We start from the raw sequence: 20,671 nt of genomic DNA, 5'->3' as shown, positions 1-20,671 counted from the left end.
GCAATCAGGTTGGTCTGACATGATCTCCCCCTAATAAATCCATGCTGATTGCCCCTGAGCATCATTTCTGATGCCGGCCCATCACAAATGTGCTCCTTGATGATCTTCTCAAAGAGTTTCCCCAGGATTGAGGTAAGACTGACGGGCCTATAGTTGCCCGGGTCCTCCCTCTTCCCTTTCTTGAAGATGGGGACCGCATTTGCTACCTTCCATTAGACATTAAATGCTAATAAACTGAAAGCAGGAGATAAAACCAACTTATTAAAAGTTAGGAAACTTAGCATTCCACACCCCAACATGCCTATGTTAAGTGAAAATCATTGGCTTGATGAACAGGAAAGAAAGAGTGTAAAGGAAGATATTTTAGATTTTTGGATTTAGGATTGGCTGGAAGTTAGATAGATGAACATTGGGTTGTTGTCCCCTGACTGTCCTGCCAGCTGCAGGTTCCTGTCAAAACCTATGCTGGTAATGCAGATGCCAGCCTTATTCTATTTTTGCTTTCATTTTCTTTCCTGTGTGTCCCAAGCTTCAGACAAAGATGGGGTTATAGACACTCTGACTTGAGGTAGTTTCCTGTTCATCTGGCTTTTGTGACTTCCATTCTGAGTCCCCTAACACAGGGTTCTGTATTCCTTTATGGGGACCAGGCCATTATTTATAAGAACCCAGCTTTGTGACCAGTAAGCTCACATGTGGACCTAGCCACAAATACTTACCTTAGCTTGCTCTTCTTCATTGCTTAAGAAAATCCATCAGTATTATGATGTGTTGTTGAACAGTGGTGTCTGTTCCATCTTGTTTTTCTGTACTTCTCATATCTCTTACATTTTTTCAATGAACACTGTGAGTATATAACATACCAATATTTTATTCTGAGTAACTAGACTCTTATTTTTGGAGGACTTTCAGGTGGGGACAAACATGAGGACCCAGGGAACACTATCTCTGATGGTGATCCTCACTGATCCTCAACCAGGGTGATGCAGCACCCTGTTAGTATTGTGAGGTTTGAAAACATGATTTGCAAGATAAACCCAAAGATTTCAAATAGGAATCCATAGTGCCAGAAGACATTTTGACCAGTTGTCTTTCTGTGTTCTTTGCAACAGAAGAATTGGTCTTTTATTTTAGTCATAAAAAGAGTGCAAACTAAGAGGTGACGTTTTCCAAGGGGTGCTTCAAGTCTAAAAAGATTAAGAACCACTGATTTAGGGAATAGTTGTAGTTCTGTACTGCATGGCTTCGCATCTTCTAAATTCATAAATGCCTTAAGATTTCTTCAGAAACTACAATAGGTATCTAGTCCAATTCAAACCCCATTTCACTTTTACCTCTAGTTAGTTTTTACATTATTACTAAGTGCATCGCATGAATATTTGTTTCTGATCATTTTTCCAGATGTATGTTAGTTTGCATTTCCAGATGTATGTTAGTTTGTAGTTAAGAATCTACACAACACCTACTTGATCCTAACAATTACCCTTTGATATCAACTTGTTAGAGATCCAGTTTCATTTGGTAGTTGCTTATGGCTTTGCAATAAAGGCTACCTTTTGCTCCCTTTATCCAAATTTGCTACTGGTATAAATTCTTGTAACTTCATTTCAAGTGAATACTTATTGTGTCTGGTTATTTTTGGGGTGAATTTAGTACTTTAATTCCTGTTTTATTTCCATATTTTTTTGGCATATTTTATTTAAGGTCTCTAGTTCTTTGTTTGAGACTTCTTTGCTATTATGTAATGCTCCCTATTGACTTTGAGATATCAGTCGACTTGCTACCTCTGAAAGTTTTAACAGTTGACTAGACTAGATTTCATATGTAAAGGAAAAATCAGGACAAAAAAATCTCTCTTGGATTTAGACAAATAGATATTGTAACACTACCTAATCAATTGAATTGAAATGGTTTGTTTTGATGATAATAATAATATTTTAATGTGCATTTAATCCTTTTATGTTTTAATTTCCAAATCTGTCAATTTACACTAAAAAAGTAAAGTTGAACTGAAAAACAAAACTTTATTTCAGAGATGGCAAAATAGGTTATCCTAATAAGTTCAAAACATTTTTCAACTTCGGAGGTTTGAAAGGAACACTTGTATAGGACCAGTTTTAATATCATGATGGGCACTTTCCAATGAAAATACATTTTGCTTGAAAAGTGTTGACCAACTCTGTTAAAAATCCTTTCTTTCTTGGGGTAAACTATCCTAGGTTTGGGCTTCATTTCTGTTCTTTAGTCTTTTTTGTTTGAACAGCCTCCTATCCTGTCTAGATTCTCCAGTATGATAGGAAAAGTATGATTTCAGAAAGAGTATATAGTGTACTTATGTTTTCTTGCCAAGTGTTTTTAGTATCAACTTAGTTCTGACTAGCTCTGATTATTTGGAAAGAAAAGTCAGTGTCATATGATTAGCAACTTAACCATTTATGCCTAGGTTGGTACACAAAATTGTCACGGTTTTTTTTAAAGTTGGGGACAAGTCCACAGATATGTACAGGAACTTCCAGAAATCAGGATAGTATATTTTGATTTCTGTTGTATGTTTAGACAGTCAGGATATATCATCAGTAGTATGACTTCAGTATGACCATCTCTTCTTTGCACTGTCAGTCCTGTAAATGATAAGTTGTCACACACACAAAGTAAAGAAATTACACATCAAAAATAGAATAGACAAATGTCTTTAAGTATGATATAAAACAGGTACTGGAGAGCCAAGAAAAAGCTCATTCAAAAAATAGATCTAAATATAAATAAAATTTGGCTTTTAGTCTGAGCTGCAGGTGAAGGTTCAAGCTGTAGTTCCTTTTTTTATCTGAATCAGTTCATCTGTGTACAGCACTATATGTATTGTGTGTGTGTGTGTGTGTGTGTGTAGGATGAGATCATTTTTAATCTATTAAAACTATCCTTTTGATTCTTGAAAATCCTTTGGGTATTTTGCATTCCTATATGGATCCCTCTGTCTGACTGCTTCAGCTGGGTAATCATTTTTCTTGTTTATCCCTAATCCTTTTAATATTTCCTTCCTGCCACTGTGTAACTGTACAGTATTCCTATTGTTCATAGTCTGTTTCAGGGACAGCTGTGAGAAACTCAGAAGAAAGCAAGTGGCTGTATTTTAGTCTAGATTTCACAAGAGCAATATAAAACTAAACAATGCAAGAATGAAAAGTATATATCTTTAAAACCCGGTTTATAAAGAATACAGTGCTGTAATTTTGTTTGTACTCTTAACACCTTTGTAATTAAGAAAAGTGATGTGATACAGGGCACACTGTAAATGAACCATATTCTAGTTTTGAGCTAGATTTTTTTTTTTTTTGAAAATGATGTGTGGACTTGGATATCTTTTAAACTTGTTTGGTGTTGTTTTTGGAGATATGAAGGGGAGAAAAGACCTATATCCACTGACACGTGTTTTTTAAGGAGCAGCTGTAGAATAGTTCAAGTATCTCAGTGGAAACATTATGACCTGAGTATCCTATAGTTTATTTGAACCTTCTCCTGCTATGAAAACGTTCCGAGTTTGTTTCTATGGAAACTGAGGAACGACATCTGTGGTCATATGCGGGTTTGACAGGATGACAAGTCATTCTGCAGAAAGGTTTTCAAAGCAGCATAGATCTCTTTATTTGCAGGTAAAATGCAGTGCAAGACAAACTTCAGTAAAATGTAGCATAAGACCAAACCTCAGATAGACTTTTGTCTCCATTTCTCTCTTACTATTCTGTACTCTGATAGCTTCTCTATACTATCCAGTACTTCAACAGTTCTGTTTTTCTCATTAGCTAAACTTGGCATATACTTTCTCTGCATGTCAAAGCAAAGCATGCAAACATAATGAAGGGAAAGAAGTTGATATGGAGGCAAAAACTACATTTTTAATAGCTTCTCTTTTAAAACAAAAATTCACTTGCATAAGCCAACTTGATTTCCATACTGATTTGGTATTAGTCGAGGCATTTTCTTGCTTAATGCGGTTGTGCTTTCAAAAAGAATGAAAATTACAGTGGTCTGAGATCTCAGACTGCCTATATTTCTGTCCTAAACCAAAGCCAATGAAGCACTGCTAAACCAAGAAGCTGGTGACAGTTTAATGTCAGCATTACATGAACAATCGAAGAAACTGTGTTGATGGAAAACATTGGCTTCAAAATAAATAATGTAGCGTGCACTAAAAAAGCTCATTTGTATCGCCAGAGAGGGAGCCAAAAAAAAAATTTGTAAAGGCTATTAGGGAACTTTTGAAATATTTTAAAAGTTATAGCTCCTCTTATGTGTGGAAATTCGTAAAGTAAAATCACTGTTTCTTGTGCTAAGATTGTTCTTTTCTTATTCCAGAAACCTCTAGTCTTTTCTTTATAACATTAGTGAAGTATTTATTTAAATATCTGTGATTTCAGTATGCAATATCTAACATATCTTGGCTTTCTTCCGTACTCTGATGTGACATCCTGAAGTAACTGTGGTGCTGTATTTTGGCAAATGATTTTTTTTAATTATGATCACTCTCTTGAAAATACCCTTTTAATCAAGAGACTCAGTTATTCTCAGTGTTCATATACAGGAAACCATCACTATTCATGGGTTTGGCATTCGCAGTTTCAAATATTCGCGAATGCTGAACCCGCTTCTTAAGTACACTTAAAGGAGCTCCTCAGGAGCTCTGCACTTGCTGCTGCTGTGCTCCCACTGCCGCTGTGTTCCTGCCGCAGCCAGAGCAGCCATGCCTCTTCTCCCCTCCCCCCCCCAGCCACCAGGGGTGTGCAATGAGTTCATGAATGCAGACGGCCTTCATGACTGCAGTGCCTTATTCGTGGATTTTGCCATTCATGGGGGATACGAGAATGTATCCCCTGCGAATGGCGAGGGTCGCTTGTAACTTTTTGGAACACATGTTGCACCTTTGTAGGAAAGGTAATAATTGCTAAGTGACAGCTAGTAAGCAGTAGTTTGCCAAGTCTGTATAGGAGCAGGCTTATCATGCAATTTGAAATCTTTGTGAACTCAGTAATGGTAATAAATATTTCCGTTTCCGTAGTACTGAACACTGACATGACTATTTTAAAGTGACTACATTGTTCCTATCATCACCTAGTGTAGGACTGTTCAGTACAGTTATTCAAATAGGTTTGCAAGGATCAGGTCCCATATGTAGAGTTTATCAAAATGAGGCTGAAATTTTCTGTAGTATTTGAAATAATACTTCCCAATATAATCTTGATCTAGTGTTCTTGTTCTTGTGTTTCCTTTGTGACCATGGCCATGTTATGCATCATACCAGATTTTTAGAGTTACTGTGAGCACTCCAGCTCCCATAACTTCCATGTAAGTTTTATACATGTTCAGTGCATTTGAAAGTCCAGAACTTAGCTAGTCTATGCTATAATTTCCCTTTACATAAAAAGGCATATATAATATCTTCAATTACAGGGCCTCCATTCCTTAAAGGTTAACACATGTCAAATCTAAATTTTTCTGGTATGTTAAGAAATTTCATTCAAATTTATATCTCCATTCCTCCTCCCCCTCCCCACTCTTGGTGCATGAGATGCCTCAACTCAGAAATAAAGGTCAAATGTATCTACTTATACAGGTTTGTTTGCTCAAAAGTAAAATTAAGTATTTCCTAGTATTTTATTTGTGTAAAACCTGTTTCTACAATAGTATTAATTCTGCAACCCTGAAACTTACCATAATGGGTGTTGTGAATCTGAATGATGGATAAAAAATCTCAGATGCTTGGTGCTGCAAAACTGAGGAATGATTAAGTCGTTAATAACTTAATATTAAGAATCATGTCTTGAAATGAATTTTTCACATTCCTTCTCTATAATACTGGAACTTTTAAAAACAGATTGGTTGGAATGAAATTTGCAGCATGAATATTTTTAGAGGAAGCATATGGATTGCTTATCGAATGCACCACTCTCATCAGTCCCTTTTTCTGTTTTCCTGGGCTTCCCACTGTGAAAATCTCCTTCCTCATACAACTTATCCAGATTGAGGCACCTACTATGCTTATGCCCTATGACTTTTTTAAATTTAGAAAAAATGCTTTCTGGTGCCAGTCCCAGTCTTAAACCTTTAGCAACTAATAATGGCATTATCAGTAAAGAGGGAGGTGAATCCGGTGATGTATGCTGATGCTTATGAAAACTTATGCATCTGGTTTAGTTGAGTTAGATTGTAAGGTGCAAATCTACACTGCCTTCTACCTTTGTCAGCAAAGCCATATGCAACTACATTGGTCATTTGCCCCTAGTGCTGGCTACGTTGCTTCTTTAAAAACTGTGCAGTCCAGTCTTCATCATTAGCCAGCAAACTGTTTTCTGTATGGATTGGGTTTTCTGTATGGATGGTAGAGAAATATTTTGAGTATTAAAAAATGTAATGGGAAATATGGTTTTAGTGCGAGACATTTACAATATTCATTTCATTGTTTTCATTATCTAGAACATGTTTCAATAACAGCTCCTGGTCAGTTTTGAAGAATAACAGTAAACATATTTGATATGATTACAAGAATATTGCTACATACTGCAAGATTTTAGGTAGAGGTGAGGCACTGAAGCAAAGCTATTGAAAGTAAGTTGTTGGCTAATGTGAAGAAAAAGCTCGCTGCAGCTGTCCTAGCTCTTGCCAGCTGTCTGCCACCTTTGCCTGGTGAAAAACATGGGTGTCTCCTTATTGGTTGTAGAAGAATTATATTCATAGGGTCTTGGGGAAAGTAGGGCTGGAAGAGTTTTCATGAGGTCATATAGTCTAACACCCTGCTTAGGACAGTATCATCCCTGACTAAACCATTAAGTCAAGCATCTGTCTGACCTGCTCTTGAAAATTCCCAGGGCTGGAGATTCCACAACTTATCTAGGTAGCAGTTTCAGAGCTTGACCACCGTCACAGTCAGAAACTTCTTCCTAATCTCCTACCTAAACTTTCTGTGCAGCAATTTGAAGACATTGTTCCTAGTCCTGTCCCTTACAACCATAGGGAAAAGTTTCTCTCTGTCCTCTTTATAATCTTCCTTCAAGTATTTAAAAACTATTATCAAATCCCCACTCGGTCTTCTCTTCTGTAGACTAAACAGTTCTTGTCCTTTTAGGCTTTCCTCATAAGTCATGCTTCCTAGGCTTCTAATAATTTATGTTGCTCTCTGCTTGTCTCTTTCCAGTCTGTCCATATCCTTATTGAAGTGTGGGTCCCACAAGTGGAGACACTACTGCAGGTCTTCACCAGTGCTGAATAGAGCAGAAAAATCACTTCCCTTGAACTGCATGTGAAACTCCTTTTAATACAACCCACTATGCGGTTGGCTGCTTTTCACCATTTGCTCATATTCAGCTCATGGTCCACTGTAACCCCCAAGTCCTTCTCTACAGCATGGCCAGCCTAGTCATTCATTCCATAGTCTCTACATGTGCATGCAGTTATTCTGTTCCAGGTGCAAGACTTTTGCACTTGTCCTTGTTGAACTTGTTCTGATTGAGTTTTGGACCATTTCACCAGTCTATCCATATCATTCTGGATCCTACTCCTATTCTCCAGAGTGTCTGTAACTCTACCCAACTTGATGGTAAGCTCACTTGGTATCTCCTCCCAGCTAGACATTGTCACTGACAACTACTTAATGAGCATGATGATCCATCTTATCTTATTTTCATCTAGTCTATATTTCCTTAGCTTATTAATGAGAATGTTGTGGGAGATATCATGTCCATTGCTCTTTCCACATCCATAGAGTCTGTTGGCAAAATTGTATCAGAAGAAACTGGATTAACTGATGTATATTTTTATAGTGAAGTTCATTAAAAATTAAAGAAAATAGAGTTTTCAGTATTATAGCTATGTCTTTCTTTTACACCTTATTTGATTCTTTCATTATTTGTAAGTTTTAATCAGTTGTCCATGTCTTTCCTGAATTTATTCAGTTCATACTTTCTGGTTTTTCTGTTGACCTTACAACTATTAATTACTTTTCTAAATAGATGATAAAATAAACATTAATAGCTAAATAAAAAGCATTTTTCTCTTTAGTTTGCTCATAACTTGTAAGTCACCTGTGTCAACTGAATTCATAAGATGCTGCAGGGATGCTAATTACTGCCCTTTTTTAGGGCCAGGATGGGAGATCATGATCACATCTGTCCTTTTTTATTAATTTGAAGAAATAAAAGTAAATTTGATTCATTCTGCAGTAGGTCAAGTGGATGCATGCCAGTTACAGGAGAAATATATCCACAAGTAAAATGTTAATTACATGATATTCTGCTGCTACTTAAAGAATAGAAAGGGGAGAGAACATTTATGAAAATATATAAAATGTATGTAATGTACACACAGTGTAAAGTAAGGTAAATAGAACACGCTCACAATTACTGCAGTAAGTGCAATAAAATGCAACTATATTGAGGCTAATTTCCAAGGAAGACAGATGTTTTACCAGATAACTGATGGTAGGAACAGAATAAGAATAATACTGTATGACTTTTTGAGACTGAATTGGATCCACCACCACTCATAGGAAAATGAATAACAGAAAAATTACATTTTCATTTATCCTATTTTGGGGGAAAGCATACAAATGGATGGAAAATTAAATAACCTATTAGTATTTATATTCTATATATTATAAAACAGAAAATAATAAATACGAGGTTAAAACTAAGACTGAATATGAAGGTGCAGATTAGTAGATCATGTTTTGATTTGTAAGAACCAGCTTTAGACTACTACCAGGCACTAGAATGTCCATGTTTGCAGTGCATGTATATAGACTTTCATAGTGATGGAGCTTCTGTTTTTCTTTATCTGTTCTGGCTGTTGAGAAACCGTTTTTAAAACATAGTTCACATTTTATCTAGTAAACTACCCATAACTACTTGAGTTATAAATTTGAATACATAAGCTTTTTGGTTTGGGTTAGAAAGTAAAAACGAACCATGTAGCCATTTCACAGTTTAGGAACAATATTGTTCACGAATGCAATCTGCCCTAGCTAATTATTTCCTTGCCTGTAAGTCTTTGGAGCTGCTAAGTTAATGATCATACCTTTATTTATTCTACTCCTAGAGAAGCTTATTTTTGTATTCTACTCCTTCTGTAAGGTTATATTTATAAAAATAAAAAAACAGATATCAAACAAGAGACCCTTTTACCTTGACTAAAGAAATCTTGAGCCAGTAACTGAATTAAATCAGGAATGTTGTTGACTTGATAAAGCTAATATACCCCATCATTGCTACTACTTGTCAAATGTCTAAATCATTTATGAAAAATAAGTTATTAATAGGAATCTACAGTGGAGCTCCTTTGGGAGCAAACAATGAGAAAGCGAGCAATTAGGTTTAGTATACTTTTTTTAGAAAAATGTACTCTCTTCAAAACTCTAGATCCTTATAAATTAGGAAAAAAATTATTGTTGTATGTGTACAATTAGCATGAATAAATTAGAATCTTGATAAAGACAGAAGTATATAGTTAGGTACATGAATAAATAGGCTGATATTTTCAAAGGTGTAGAGCACATGCCAACCATCATTAATTCATATTAGTAGATTGGCATATTTTATTTGCATTACAGTGACATATTTGCAAGGTAGGAGACTGACAGCTGATCCTAAATATGTAATCTCATGAGGGGTGTATGGGAGAGGTTGTTTCACTCTCCCATGACTTGTTTTCTTTTTTGGGGGGCTGGCAAGTGTTTCACCCTCAGCCCCATGTACCTTTGCACTTTTCACCATTTTTGTTTTTAATATTTATATAATCACAGAATCATAGAAAATGAAGGTTGGAAGGGACCTTGGGAGGTAATCTAGTCCAACCCCCCACTCAAAGCAGGACCATCCCCAACTTGGAGAATGGGAGATAAAGGTTTAAAAAGTTAGTAGCACCTAGTATATCGTTATACGAAGCACTGTATTGGATTGACTAGACAGGGTGTGTAGTTTGAGTAATACTTAAGTGGGAACTGCTGGACGCTTTGGCATGCAAAACCAAGTCTGTATGGTTTATGGCAGTGCTGTATTGAGACAGCCTGTGTTAGCTCCCAGAAGGGAAGCCATGAAAAATAGAGCCTATAGGCATTTATACACATACATTTGTCTGCTCTGGCGCACCAGAGATCCAGTTAATCAACTGTGCTCTGCATATGAGCTGGTGTGTCTGGTGCTGCAGCATATGCATTTGTATAAATGGCGAAATGCAGTATGCTTTTGAACTAAAACACCTTTGAGGTGTTTTAGTTCAAAAGTGCACCACTGCCATTTTCTCAGTGCTGACATGCATTTTGCTATTTTTACAAATGCATGTGTGCCATAGCGCTGGGCGCTTTTAAAAGCGCCCAGCGCTGTGGCACAAACATATTTACAGATGCCCTATTATTCTGCATTCATGTACCTAATGCAGTATAGCACTGTCTTGCATGGTGTACATGTACCCTAAATGGTCATATTTTCAGAAGCACTAGGCAGAGACTTAACAGCCTAACTTCAGACGCACATATGCTATCTAAACAGCAAACTAGTAGAGGAACTAAGGTCAATAACCTTGACCTGCTGAGATAAAGAATTCACACCCTTCAGTTCTAGTATGAGCCAGAGTTAGAACATGTGACCTGGAATCAAGTGGCCAGCTGCTGACAAGATATATGACTTTGCACAATTGGTCTACTAACGCAGCAGTGTCCGACTTTTGTGGCCAGGGGCACCAGCGGTGAGCATCACTAGTGCAAGCCACAGTTCCCTTGAGTACACACCTGCACAGACATCCCTGGCTTCAGCCTGAGCTCTCCAGCCGCAGGTTCCCTGCTGTACCATGCCATGCAACATCCCCAGCACTGCATTGCCCCTAGGGCAGAGGCAGGAAGTGGAAGCCAGAGAAGGGAGGAAGAGCCTGTTGGCCCTCCCCCAGCTGCTACTGCAACCAGTGATGGGAGCAACAGCTGGATGGGAACCCAGGAGCTATGAATTAACCCCTTGGGGGCTGCACGTAGGGCTGTGCAGAGCTTCAGTCTTTGATTTGATTTGGCCTGATTCAGTGGCCGAATCTCCAAATCCAGATTGAATCAGAGGGTCCTTTAATCTCTCCAAATCAAATCAGAACCCTCTGAATATATTAATGTTCGGAGATTCGGACACAGACAGGGTTTTAAATGTTTTTTCTACATACCTCTAGGTAGCAGGGGATCATGGATGCTGCCATGCTGGGGCACATGGAGTGTCTCACAAATGCATGGGGGGCGAGGGGGGTCCCCAGCATGCTTGGCAGCAAACCTGGAAGTGGACCAGAAGCACTTTGGGTTCACTTCTGGATCTTCTGGGGAGTGCGCTGCTGGTTCAGTGACTGGTGCTGTCTGGGTCTGGGTCTGGGTCTGGGTGGGGCACCTGGAGTCCCCCTGTGACCAATTGCCGAGGCAGAGAGACACAGGGAGCCCCCAGCGCACTCCCCATCAGGCCTGGAAGTGGATTGGAAGTGCTTCCAAGTGGATTGGAAGTGCTTCTGGTCCACTTCCGGGTTCACCGTTAAGCACGTAGAGGGCCTCCCTACACTTCTGTGGGATGCTTCATGCACCCCAGCACTGCAGCACTCACAAGTTGCGCCTGTTACCTCAAGGTAAGTAGAAAAAACTTTTAACGCTGTGCCTATGTCTGAATCACTGATTCTCCAAATCAGCATAGAATCTTCAGCTCCGGATATGGCCGAATCAACGAATTGAATCACTGTCCCTGATTTGGGCTGCATCTGAATCGAATAGGGCCCACTTTGCACACCCCTAGCTGCATGCATCCCCCACCCAGTTGGACAGCCCTATTTAATGGCTCATTTTCTCCTTTATACAATGGAGATAATAATAACTAACTGTACTGTTGTAGTAGTAGTTTTATTCTGATTCACAAAGTCTAACCTCTGTGGCAAGAACTGAATAAATCATTCTTCCTTTAGAGTTTTAAATACTGTTTTGTATGACTTAATTGGTGATATTACATGTTTGCTATCTGTAAACGATTTCCTTTTGTGAGAAATAAAGGTTTTCAACAGTGGAAGCGGTGATTGGAGTCCTAGTATATCACTTTTTAACCGTGGCAACCTGTTTACAAGATTGTGATGGGGAGGGAAACTTGCAAATGTCAATATGAAGTATAATGTGATACACTTCATACAAATGATGTCTTTACCAGCAGCAATGTAAAGCATAGATGCATGTTTCTCTCAGCTCACTGGAAATTTGAGATGTAAGTAGATGCCAGCAATGGCACATAGTGCTATATTTGAGCTTGGTATTACTGTGCTTGTGTATTATACAAAGACCATGTTTAAAACATTTTACAGATTATAAATACTATGATGCTTGTGGTACATATCTTCAAGCTTGACTCTCTTCATAACTAAGTCTCTGTACATTTGATACATAGGATAATTAAATCTTGAATAATTCTTTTATACTTTTGCTAATTAAAAATCATGATCACATCTTGCTCTGCTCAGGTTCCAATGATTTCCTTATTTCTTTATCATGGTCTCACGTACACTTTTCCTGATTACTGTTTCCCTCTAACCTTCTAACTGTATTTTTGTTCTATTTAGTTTCCTTTTTCTCACCTCTGCATCTCTCATTCGTAATTCCCTCTCTTTCTTTTGTTATTGTTATTTGACATTTTTTCCTAACCCTTGTTTTCTACCCTGCAGAATTTTTCACAAATCTCATATGCATCCACAGCTTCCCCAATTACTTTTTCCTGCCACCTCTAGATCCCTCTTGCTCATAGCAGCTTTTCCTTCTTTTATTTGCTTCTTCTTGAACCATTCCCAAAGAAGTGTAGTGAAGATGCTGGATTCCTCCCACCCAAACACCTGCAATTTTTGAGCCTTTTACTCCTTTGAACAATAGCCCTTTCAGTTTTTGCTTCCTTCCTGTTCCATATTTGTCATCTATCACTCGCCTCGAATTTATTATCTGATTTTAAAAAAATATTAATTTTGCCACTTATGTCCCTTGATTCATCTTGAGTGACTTCAACTTCCATGTTGACCCTTATAACAAGGTTTATCTCATTAACTACACTTCTGTGTTTGATCTTCCATCCTAGATTAGCTTTCATATTTACTTGAGTTTTGGCTTCACTATGTACTGCTGCATCTCTTCTTACGTTGATACCATTAACTATATTGCTTGGCCTGTGTCACTAGAGGTCACCCTTCCTTGGCTTTTTCAGTTCAGTCCCCTGTTTGTTCTACTCTTCTTCTTTCTTTGATCAGTATTTATAAACCTCTAGGGAGACTCACCAGCCTGTTCACTAAAGACTGCTCTTCAGCATCAGGATTCCAGTCCCATTTTCTTTAGGGCTATAGTCTTTCTTTCTTCAAAATAACCAAAGCTCAGTGCATCAGTCTTCTTTCCCCTTGACCCAAGATCTCCTGCTGGGAACCACCTCATCCCTGCAGGATTATTTTTATTTGCAGGGAATCAGCCTCCTTGTTCTCCTGTCCTTAACTTGTTTCTTGTCAGATTACAGTCCAAAGGCATCTATAAGAAGGTCATACAAACTCAGTTCTTGCCTGTGGCCCATGGGCTGCTTGCTGCAGTACCTTTTTACTCAGCAGCTCTCCGGTCTCTTCCTTGCAGGATTGTGCTCCACAAACTTTCCATGAGCGAGTTGCAACTCTTTCCACCTCATCTGAGCTTCTATCCAATTTCTATGAGTACATGGAGTTATTCTATTTCTGGCCTTACATTTTCAACTGGGAGTCAGCTTATTAGTCATAGGTGGGGCTAGGTTTAACACTGTTTAAAGGGCTAGGCAATGTGTGACACCATCTCTTTTGATAAGTTGTCCTGCTTTTATCTCACTCTCTTTGTAAGGACTTTTCAGTACCCCAGCTTTATTCTTCCTGTTTTCTTTCACCTTTCCTTTTGGTATCAACTTCAGCTGTCACTTTTTGAATAATGTATTCACCATCAGCCTTTGTCCAATCCCAGAGCTTTACTGGGATCTTTGACATTTCTTGGATGTTTTGCAATCAATATCAGTTGGTCAGAGCTGACACCAATACATTTTGGCTCTCTAGCTTATAACTCATTGCATGTCAATTTTGGGCATGGCCATGCTATCAGGAATAAATATTTTTGTTTTTATGTTTAGCCCCATGAGTGTGTGTGTGTGTGAGAGGAGGGGAGGAAGAATAGAGAGCTTATTTTAAGGAAGTGTATGAAAATCTATTGGTTATGAAAGTTGAAATATTTAGAACTGTGTACCCTGTTAACAATCCAAATAATGTAATTTGCAATCAGCTTGAAAAAAGGAAAGTGAAGGCAGGTGGGTTATAGAAACAGATGTTCTTTCTCAGTTTTTTTGTGGTGACTGAACTGAATATCATATGGTAGGGAAAATGAAAATGAATAACCTGAAACTACTATTTAACCTTGAATAACCTGAAACTAGTATTTAGATTACAGTTGGACATTATTTTCAAAAGCCCAGGGGATCCCCGTCAAATACCAAAACTACTACACTGAATTTTAAATAAGGTTCTTGCTCGCAAAAAACAGCTTTCTCAAACCTGTCCTAGTAATCCATTAATTTTCAGTCTAGCCATGTGTTTACTATAGCAGGTGTCATGGGACTAGACATAAAGATCAGTTTAAAACACTTTGCTATTACTCCATGATGGGTAATATTGAATGTAACAAACTTAAATATGGGACCATAGCACTTGTACCAGGAAGTAGTGAGTGGGGGCGGGGGTTATTTTTGTGATCAAAAGCCTCTGCAACTGGCCATCAATGTATTTAAAACTAAAAATAATGCAACCCAACAGTGGAGAAATTTGTTAAATGGTTTTGTTGCATCTGCTTTGTTTCACTTGAGTAATTAAAAAGCAAACGAAGCATTTGTATTCATAGTCTGTTTTTATAAGTACTGATACTGGTTAAAATTTACAAAAGGGACGCGATGACTTTGGACCGTAAGTTTATATAGACTTTCAATAAGATTTAGGTACATTTTAAAAATTGAATACCTTGTATGTGACTAGTATTATTCTGTTTTTCAGTACTGAATGGAAATGCTTCTTTTTCAAAACCTTAATCTTGTCCCCAAAAAGTAATTTTTCAACATATTTTCAGAATTATTATTTCACAGATATACATATGCTCTTGCTTTTGGTGGTTATATTTTAACTCTCATAAGAATGCAGCAGAGTTGTAGGTTTTGACAATCAGACCAGTATATATTTGACTTCCTATCTATCTTAGTTTCTCAGTGAAAGTTGAGGAAGCAGTCTTTCCTGGACCAGGTTAACTGTCTGAATGTTATTCATTGTATTACAGCATGGATTTCTGTATTCCATTTCTGTTGTCTTTTTTTTTTCTCTTGTCAAAATAAACTCTTACAATTTTAGCTTTGAAGGAAGCAATTAAAATGAGTGTTGAGTGATTTGGGGACAATAGACCTCATTTATTCTGGAATCCCTCAGAATTTATTCAGATCTGTGAACAGCCAATAAATAACTAAAGTATTAATTATTTAAGGAGTTTGTGGGGTGTGTGTGTGTGTGTGTGTGTTTCTGTTTCTTCTCTCCCCTCCCCTCCCCAACCCCCACCTCCCTTTCCAGAGATGGGGAGGTTCCTTTATTTTATCTTCAGACATTAAAAACTGCTCTTAATTGTCTTTTGCGTTAGATCCAGGTAGTTCTTATCCAAACATTGTAGAGGCATTTAAACAAAATGAAATAAGGTGTTCTCTAGTGACTCTACCTGTGATTCTTAAGGCAGACTAACATAGCTAACTATCTCTCTTAAGGAGAGTCACCAGCAAAGTCAGGCCCACAGTACAGACTGCTACCATTTGAGTTAACAGAATGACCAGAGTAGCTAGATGTTCTTTTCTACATAGATCAGCCATTGGAGGGATGTTATAGAAATACATTTCTATGGGTTTCATAGCTGTTTGCCAGACACCAGAATAATGTTATGGGTCTGGTGTATAGGGTCTCTTGGAAGGGAACGTACTCTAGTAACTGGTTTTAGAACCTCCTTTATCTATTCCCACCCTTCAGCACAGGGGCAGAAAAAGTCCAGCCCATGGGCTGGATTGGGCCTGCAGCAGACTCCCATTTCCCAGCAGCCCCTGCCCACATTACTGTGGCCGGTTTCCGTGGAGACCCCAAAAGCAGCAGTGCCGTGACAGTGAAGGGCCAGGATTTCCATGGAGACTGGCCCCAGCAGCACTGGCAGGGCATGCAGCTGGCTGGGAAACTGCTCCAAGGCTGGGGCTGAGATCTCGCAGTGCTGACAGTGTGGTCCATTGCTGCAACAGAGCTGGAATCCACTGCCCACATGTTCTGGGCAGGGACCTGCAGGCAGTGGATTGTGGCTCTTCTCCAGCTCCAGACCACACTGTCACCACTGCAGGATCCCAGCCCCAACCTCAGAGCAGCTCCCCACCTAGCTGCGCGCCTTGCCTGTGCTGCTGGGGCTGGTTTCCGTGGAAATGCTGGCCCCATGCTGTCATGGTGCCACCACTCCTGGGGTCTTCATGGAAACCAGCCACAGCGATACTGGGAAATGGAGTCCGGCTGCTGACCAGATTCACCATTTTGCCCACTCCTGCTTTAGCATATACTCTTTCATCCTGTCTTGCCAAAATTCTCTCTACACACAGTCTGTGTCAACAGCACACTTTTCCTTCTACCTTCTTTCTGCCCTTATCTCCTTCCTCTTTTTCTGCTTCCTTTCTTGCTTTTGTCTTTCTTCAGTTTCTTTGTTTCCTTCCCCTCACTCCATTTACAGATTGGTCAGCATAGAAGAGCCATGGCAGCTCCTGCCTGCCAAGTGGAACAAGCATAGGAAGAATCATACTGAGCTCCTGTCTGCTTAAGCTGAATCAGGTCTAGCACAGCTTGAAGTTTTAGAGCTCAATTTTACAGTTCTAGCAGGTTTCTTCTGAGTATATACAAACTGCTTTTTTGAGGTTTTTGTCTTAAGACATATTTTCATGAAGACAGTACCAAAATGAGATGTTTGTTCAATTGCAAGTCATTCATCCAAAGCATGCTAAAGGTTTTTAAAGAAATGCTGCTAATTCATACAAACAACATATAGTTTTCCTAACTTCATTTTTGAAAATTACTAAACAGTTCTGAACTGCTTCTTTAAGAAGAATTTTTTTTTAGCTAGGTAGTGTGCAAAATTTCAGTTCAAACAGTTGATGCTTAGGTAAGAAATAAATAAGCAGTTAAAATGGGTTTTCATTATGGAAAATACTAGAAAAACTTAACTATAGGCATCAGTATTTGGTCCATTTATAATCACAAAGTGGATGAGAAGAGGTTGTACAATGTTTCACTGCGTTTTACCATTGTAATGAATCCAGTAACATTTCATTTAGCAAAAGCAGGTCAAGCTGTAAGAGAATATAATTGTTATCTTAGAAATGTAGAAATAGAATTACCTTTGTTAGATCCTACTGCTACTGTAAACTTGATTGGTGCAAGTAGGCCCTTTGTTTTCTTTTTGCACAGTGCCTGCAAGAGGAATAACCTTTAGGACCATCTAAGCAGTGCCGTTATATTTCAGCACCATGTTTTACTGACACCTACAGTACGCTTATTTCTCTCTCCTTTTCAGAAGAGAAACCTGACTGCTCCAAGGCCCGCTGTGAGGTCCAGTTCTCTCCTCGCTGTCCAGAAGATTCCATCTTGATTGAAGGTTATGCTCCTCCTGGTGAATGCTGTCCACTCCCAAGCCGTTGTGTGTGCAACCCTGCAGGTTGTTTGAGGAAAGTTTGCCAACCAGGCTACCTGAATATATTGGTTTCTAAAGCATCAGGGAAGCCAGGAGAGTGCTGTGACCTCTATGAATGTAAACCAGGTAAAAAAAACCAAACAAATACTTTTTTTTTTTTTTTCATTTTGGAAGTGTTACCATTTTCTATACCAAGAAGTGCAATGTCTTCTATAACTGGCTTCTAGTAAAGACTACATTTTATACAGTGCAGAATCTTTTTTGAATTGCATATAAACCAAGAAAGTCTGGCTGTTTTATATACAAGAAACAGGTCATTGAAGTAATTTCCATTTTTTTTAAAAAAAGGCACCTTAGGTAACAAGTTTTTAAACATCCTATTTTCAGTGTCTCTCTCAAGATAAACTTAAATAAGATAAGGACAAATCTAAAATATAACATGAGGGAAGTATATTCTAATGGTAATATTGATATTTTTATCATTGGCAATGTACCTGATATACAGACTAAGATGTACAGGTGCAATTTGCAGGAAATTTTTTAGAGATATTTACATACATATTTCATAGTTTCATGGTTGTTAGGGGCTCAAAGGGATCCAACAGATCATTGTTTATGTTAAGAAACAAAACGTTAAGATGTTAAGAAACAGAATCACTCAGTCTTAAGAACTTGGTTGATTATGAAATGATGATCCTCCAAACTTTTTTTAGAATATGTTCTACACAGTCCTAACAAAGGAACATAATCAGACCCTCAGTACCATGATCAGCTTTTACTCATTTGCTACTTTCTGTAAACACATCAATAAATCTTATTTGTAAGGTATTGTTGCCATTGAAGTGGGAGGTGAAACTTGGTATTTTTCACAGTCAGTACTTGGAGGAGCATATATTGTTCAATCACAGAAAGCAGTGTTGGAAAGGACTTCAGGAAATCATCAGATTCATCCCACTGCACTGAGGGATAATCAAGTATACATACATCATTCCTTACATATTTGTGTATCCTGGTCTTGAAAACATTCAGTGAAAGGATTCTTTAACCACCTTGAAAAGTAAGTGACAGTATTTCGCTACCCTCACAGTTGGAAAGCTTTTTCTGCTATCAAACCTAAATCATCTTTGTTAGAAATTGTAGGTTTCTTCTTTCCCAAAGGACAAGAGGATCAGCTGATTGAGCATTCTCTTTTAAACATCTTACATATTGCAAGATTGATTTGATATATCTCTCCCATTCTCTTAGTCTTGTCTTTGCTAGACAAAAGCAATTCTTTCGGCTTTTTCTCATAGGTCATGTTTTCTAAACCTCATATCCTTCTTGTAGCTGTTCTCTGGAATCCCTGTAATTCATTTACAGTCTTTCTAAAATTGCAGTAACCAATACTTTTCTTCAGCTGAAACCTCCTCATTGCCAGAAAAACCAGCATAATTACCTTTACTGTAACCCCCGGTTGTACTGTTGACTAGTCAGTTATTCCCTATTGTGTATTTGTGCATTTGATTTGTGGCATTTTGCATTTCATCATGTTACTTTTGAGTATTTAATTAATTTAGCACAATTATCTTGATTTCCAATTTTGTCCTTTAAAAATCTTGCAGTATCCTGTAGTTTGGTGCCATCTACATGGACATAATCGCTGTTCCATCATCTGAATAATTAATGAAGACCTTGAATAGAACCAGGGTCAGGACTGACCCCTGCAGGATATCACTTAAAGCGCCTTTCCAGTTTGACAAGCCACTGATTACTCTTGAGTGTGGTTTTTCAAACACTGTACATTTGTGTACTTCTATATACATCTAAATTATATATTTTCTTAATTTGGTAACTGTTTTAGACGGTGTGAGATGAAAAAAGATAAGGTCTGGTGGAGTCAGATATAGAGAGAAAAAGTAGTAGTAGTAGTAGTAGTGTTGATGATGATAAACCAGACCAGTGTTGGCATATGTGAACAAACTGTATTCGATTTAACATAGAACATACATTTGATCTTCTGAAAATGTATGAATACTAATCTAATAAAAGATTGTGCAACTAAAATAAAAATAGGACTGGGCCTATATAATTTTTCTGATTTTATGATGGACTTTACATTCAGACGTGCAGCAAGTTACATTTAACAGAAGCAACACAGTATATATTTATAGTCAATACCAGAGTCCCATGTAACTTATGGATGAAGATGGACCTCATTTATAGGAAGGCATTAAGTCCATTTTTGTTATGTTGTACCTGGTTCACAGGTGCCTAAACTGTGAAAATCACAGAAATGACTATACTAAGTCAAGGAGAAGGCAGGGTAGATTTGCACCTTATGGTAAAAACAGGTGTTGGGTTATCTCAGTCTGATTGTCCAGGGTTTTGACTTCTCAGAACAGGTCAGAGGTAATCGTTTACGTGCAGCTTGACTGGCAATCAACTGGAATGGCAGGATTGTCCTGGGGGGAAAAGTGTCATCTCAGGTACTTCATGGGTACTTCAAGTGGGACACTGGGTTTGTACATCTGTAGGGTCCCAGATTAAAAGACTTTGTCCTGGGAGAAATCCAGGGTCTGGTTTTAACTTTACAGACTAACTACATCAGAGATGTATAGCATAGGCTTTGTAAGCAGATGCTGTGATAGGACTTTGGGATGCAGAGCTTCTAAATGGAAAGCAGTACTTTGAATACAAAGGGGGGGGCGGGGAGAAGGGACTGCTGAGAAGCATGGTCCGAAGGAAAGAGCAAAAAGCAGTTAACCCACTGAGGGCCATAGGGATCATGAGTGTTAATCCAGGTAATCATAGATTCATAGATTAAGGGTCGGAAGGGACCTAGTAGGTCTTCTAGCCCAACCCCCCACCAGGGCGGGAGAACAACAAAAAACCCCAAAAGAGAAACGGGACTCAAATGAGTCCAGCCAGGTAGGC

General features: G+C 38.3%; 1 protein-coding gene across 2 annotated transcripts in view; it reads left to right on the top strand.

The window, feature by feature from the left end:
* CRIM1 (cysteine rich transmembrane BMP regulator 1) overlaps window positions 1–20,671 on the top strand; it is a 509,439-nt gene that overhangs the window by 151,913 nt on the left and 336,855 nt on the right. Inside the window, exon 3 of one of the 2 annotated variants that reach the window (XM_019527120.1) lies at window positions 17,642–17,884. The exons of the other annotated variant lie outside the window; for it this stretch is intronic. Within the exon in view, the coding sequence (XP_019382665.1) occupies window positions 17,642–17,884 (243 nt within the window). The remainder of the gene's footprint in view (window positions 1–17,641; window positions 17,885–20,671) is intronic. 2 annotated transcript variants of the gene reach the window in all.

This window comes from Gavialis gangeticus, unplaced genomic scaffold (assembly GCF_001723915.1).
Source record: "Gavialis gangeticus isolate Ggan-Ray unplaced genomic scaffold, GavGan_comp1, whole genome shotgun sequence".
NCBI lineage: Eukaryota > Metazoa > Chordata > Crocodylia > Gavialidae > Gavialis > Gavialis gangeticus.
This window is presented reverse-complemented; position numbering and strand designations above follow the sequence as displayed.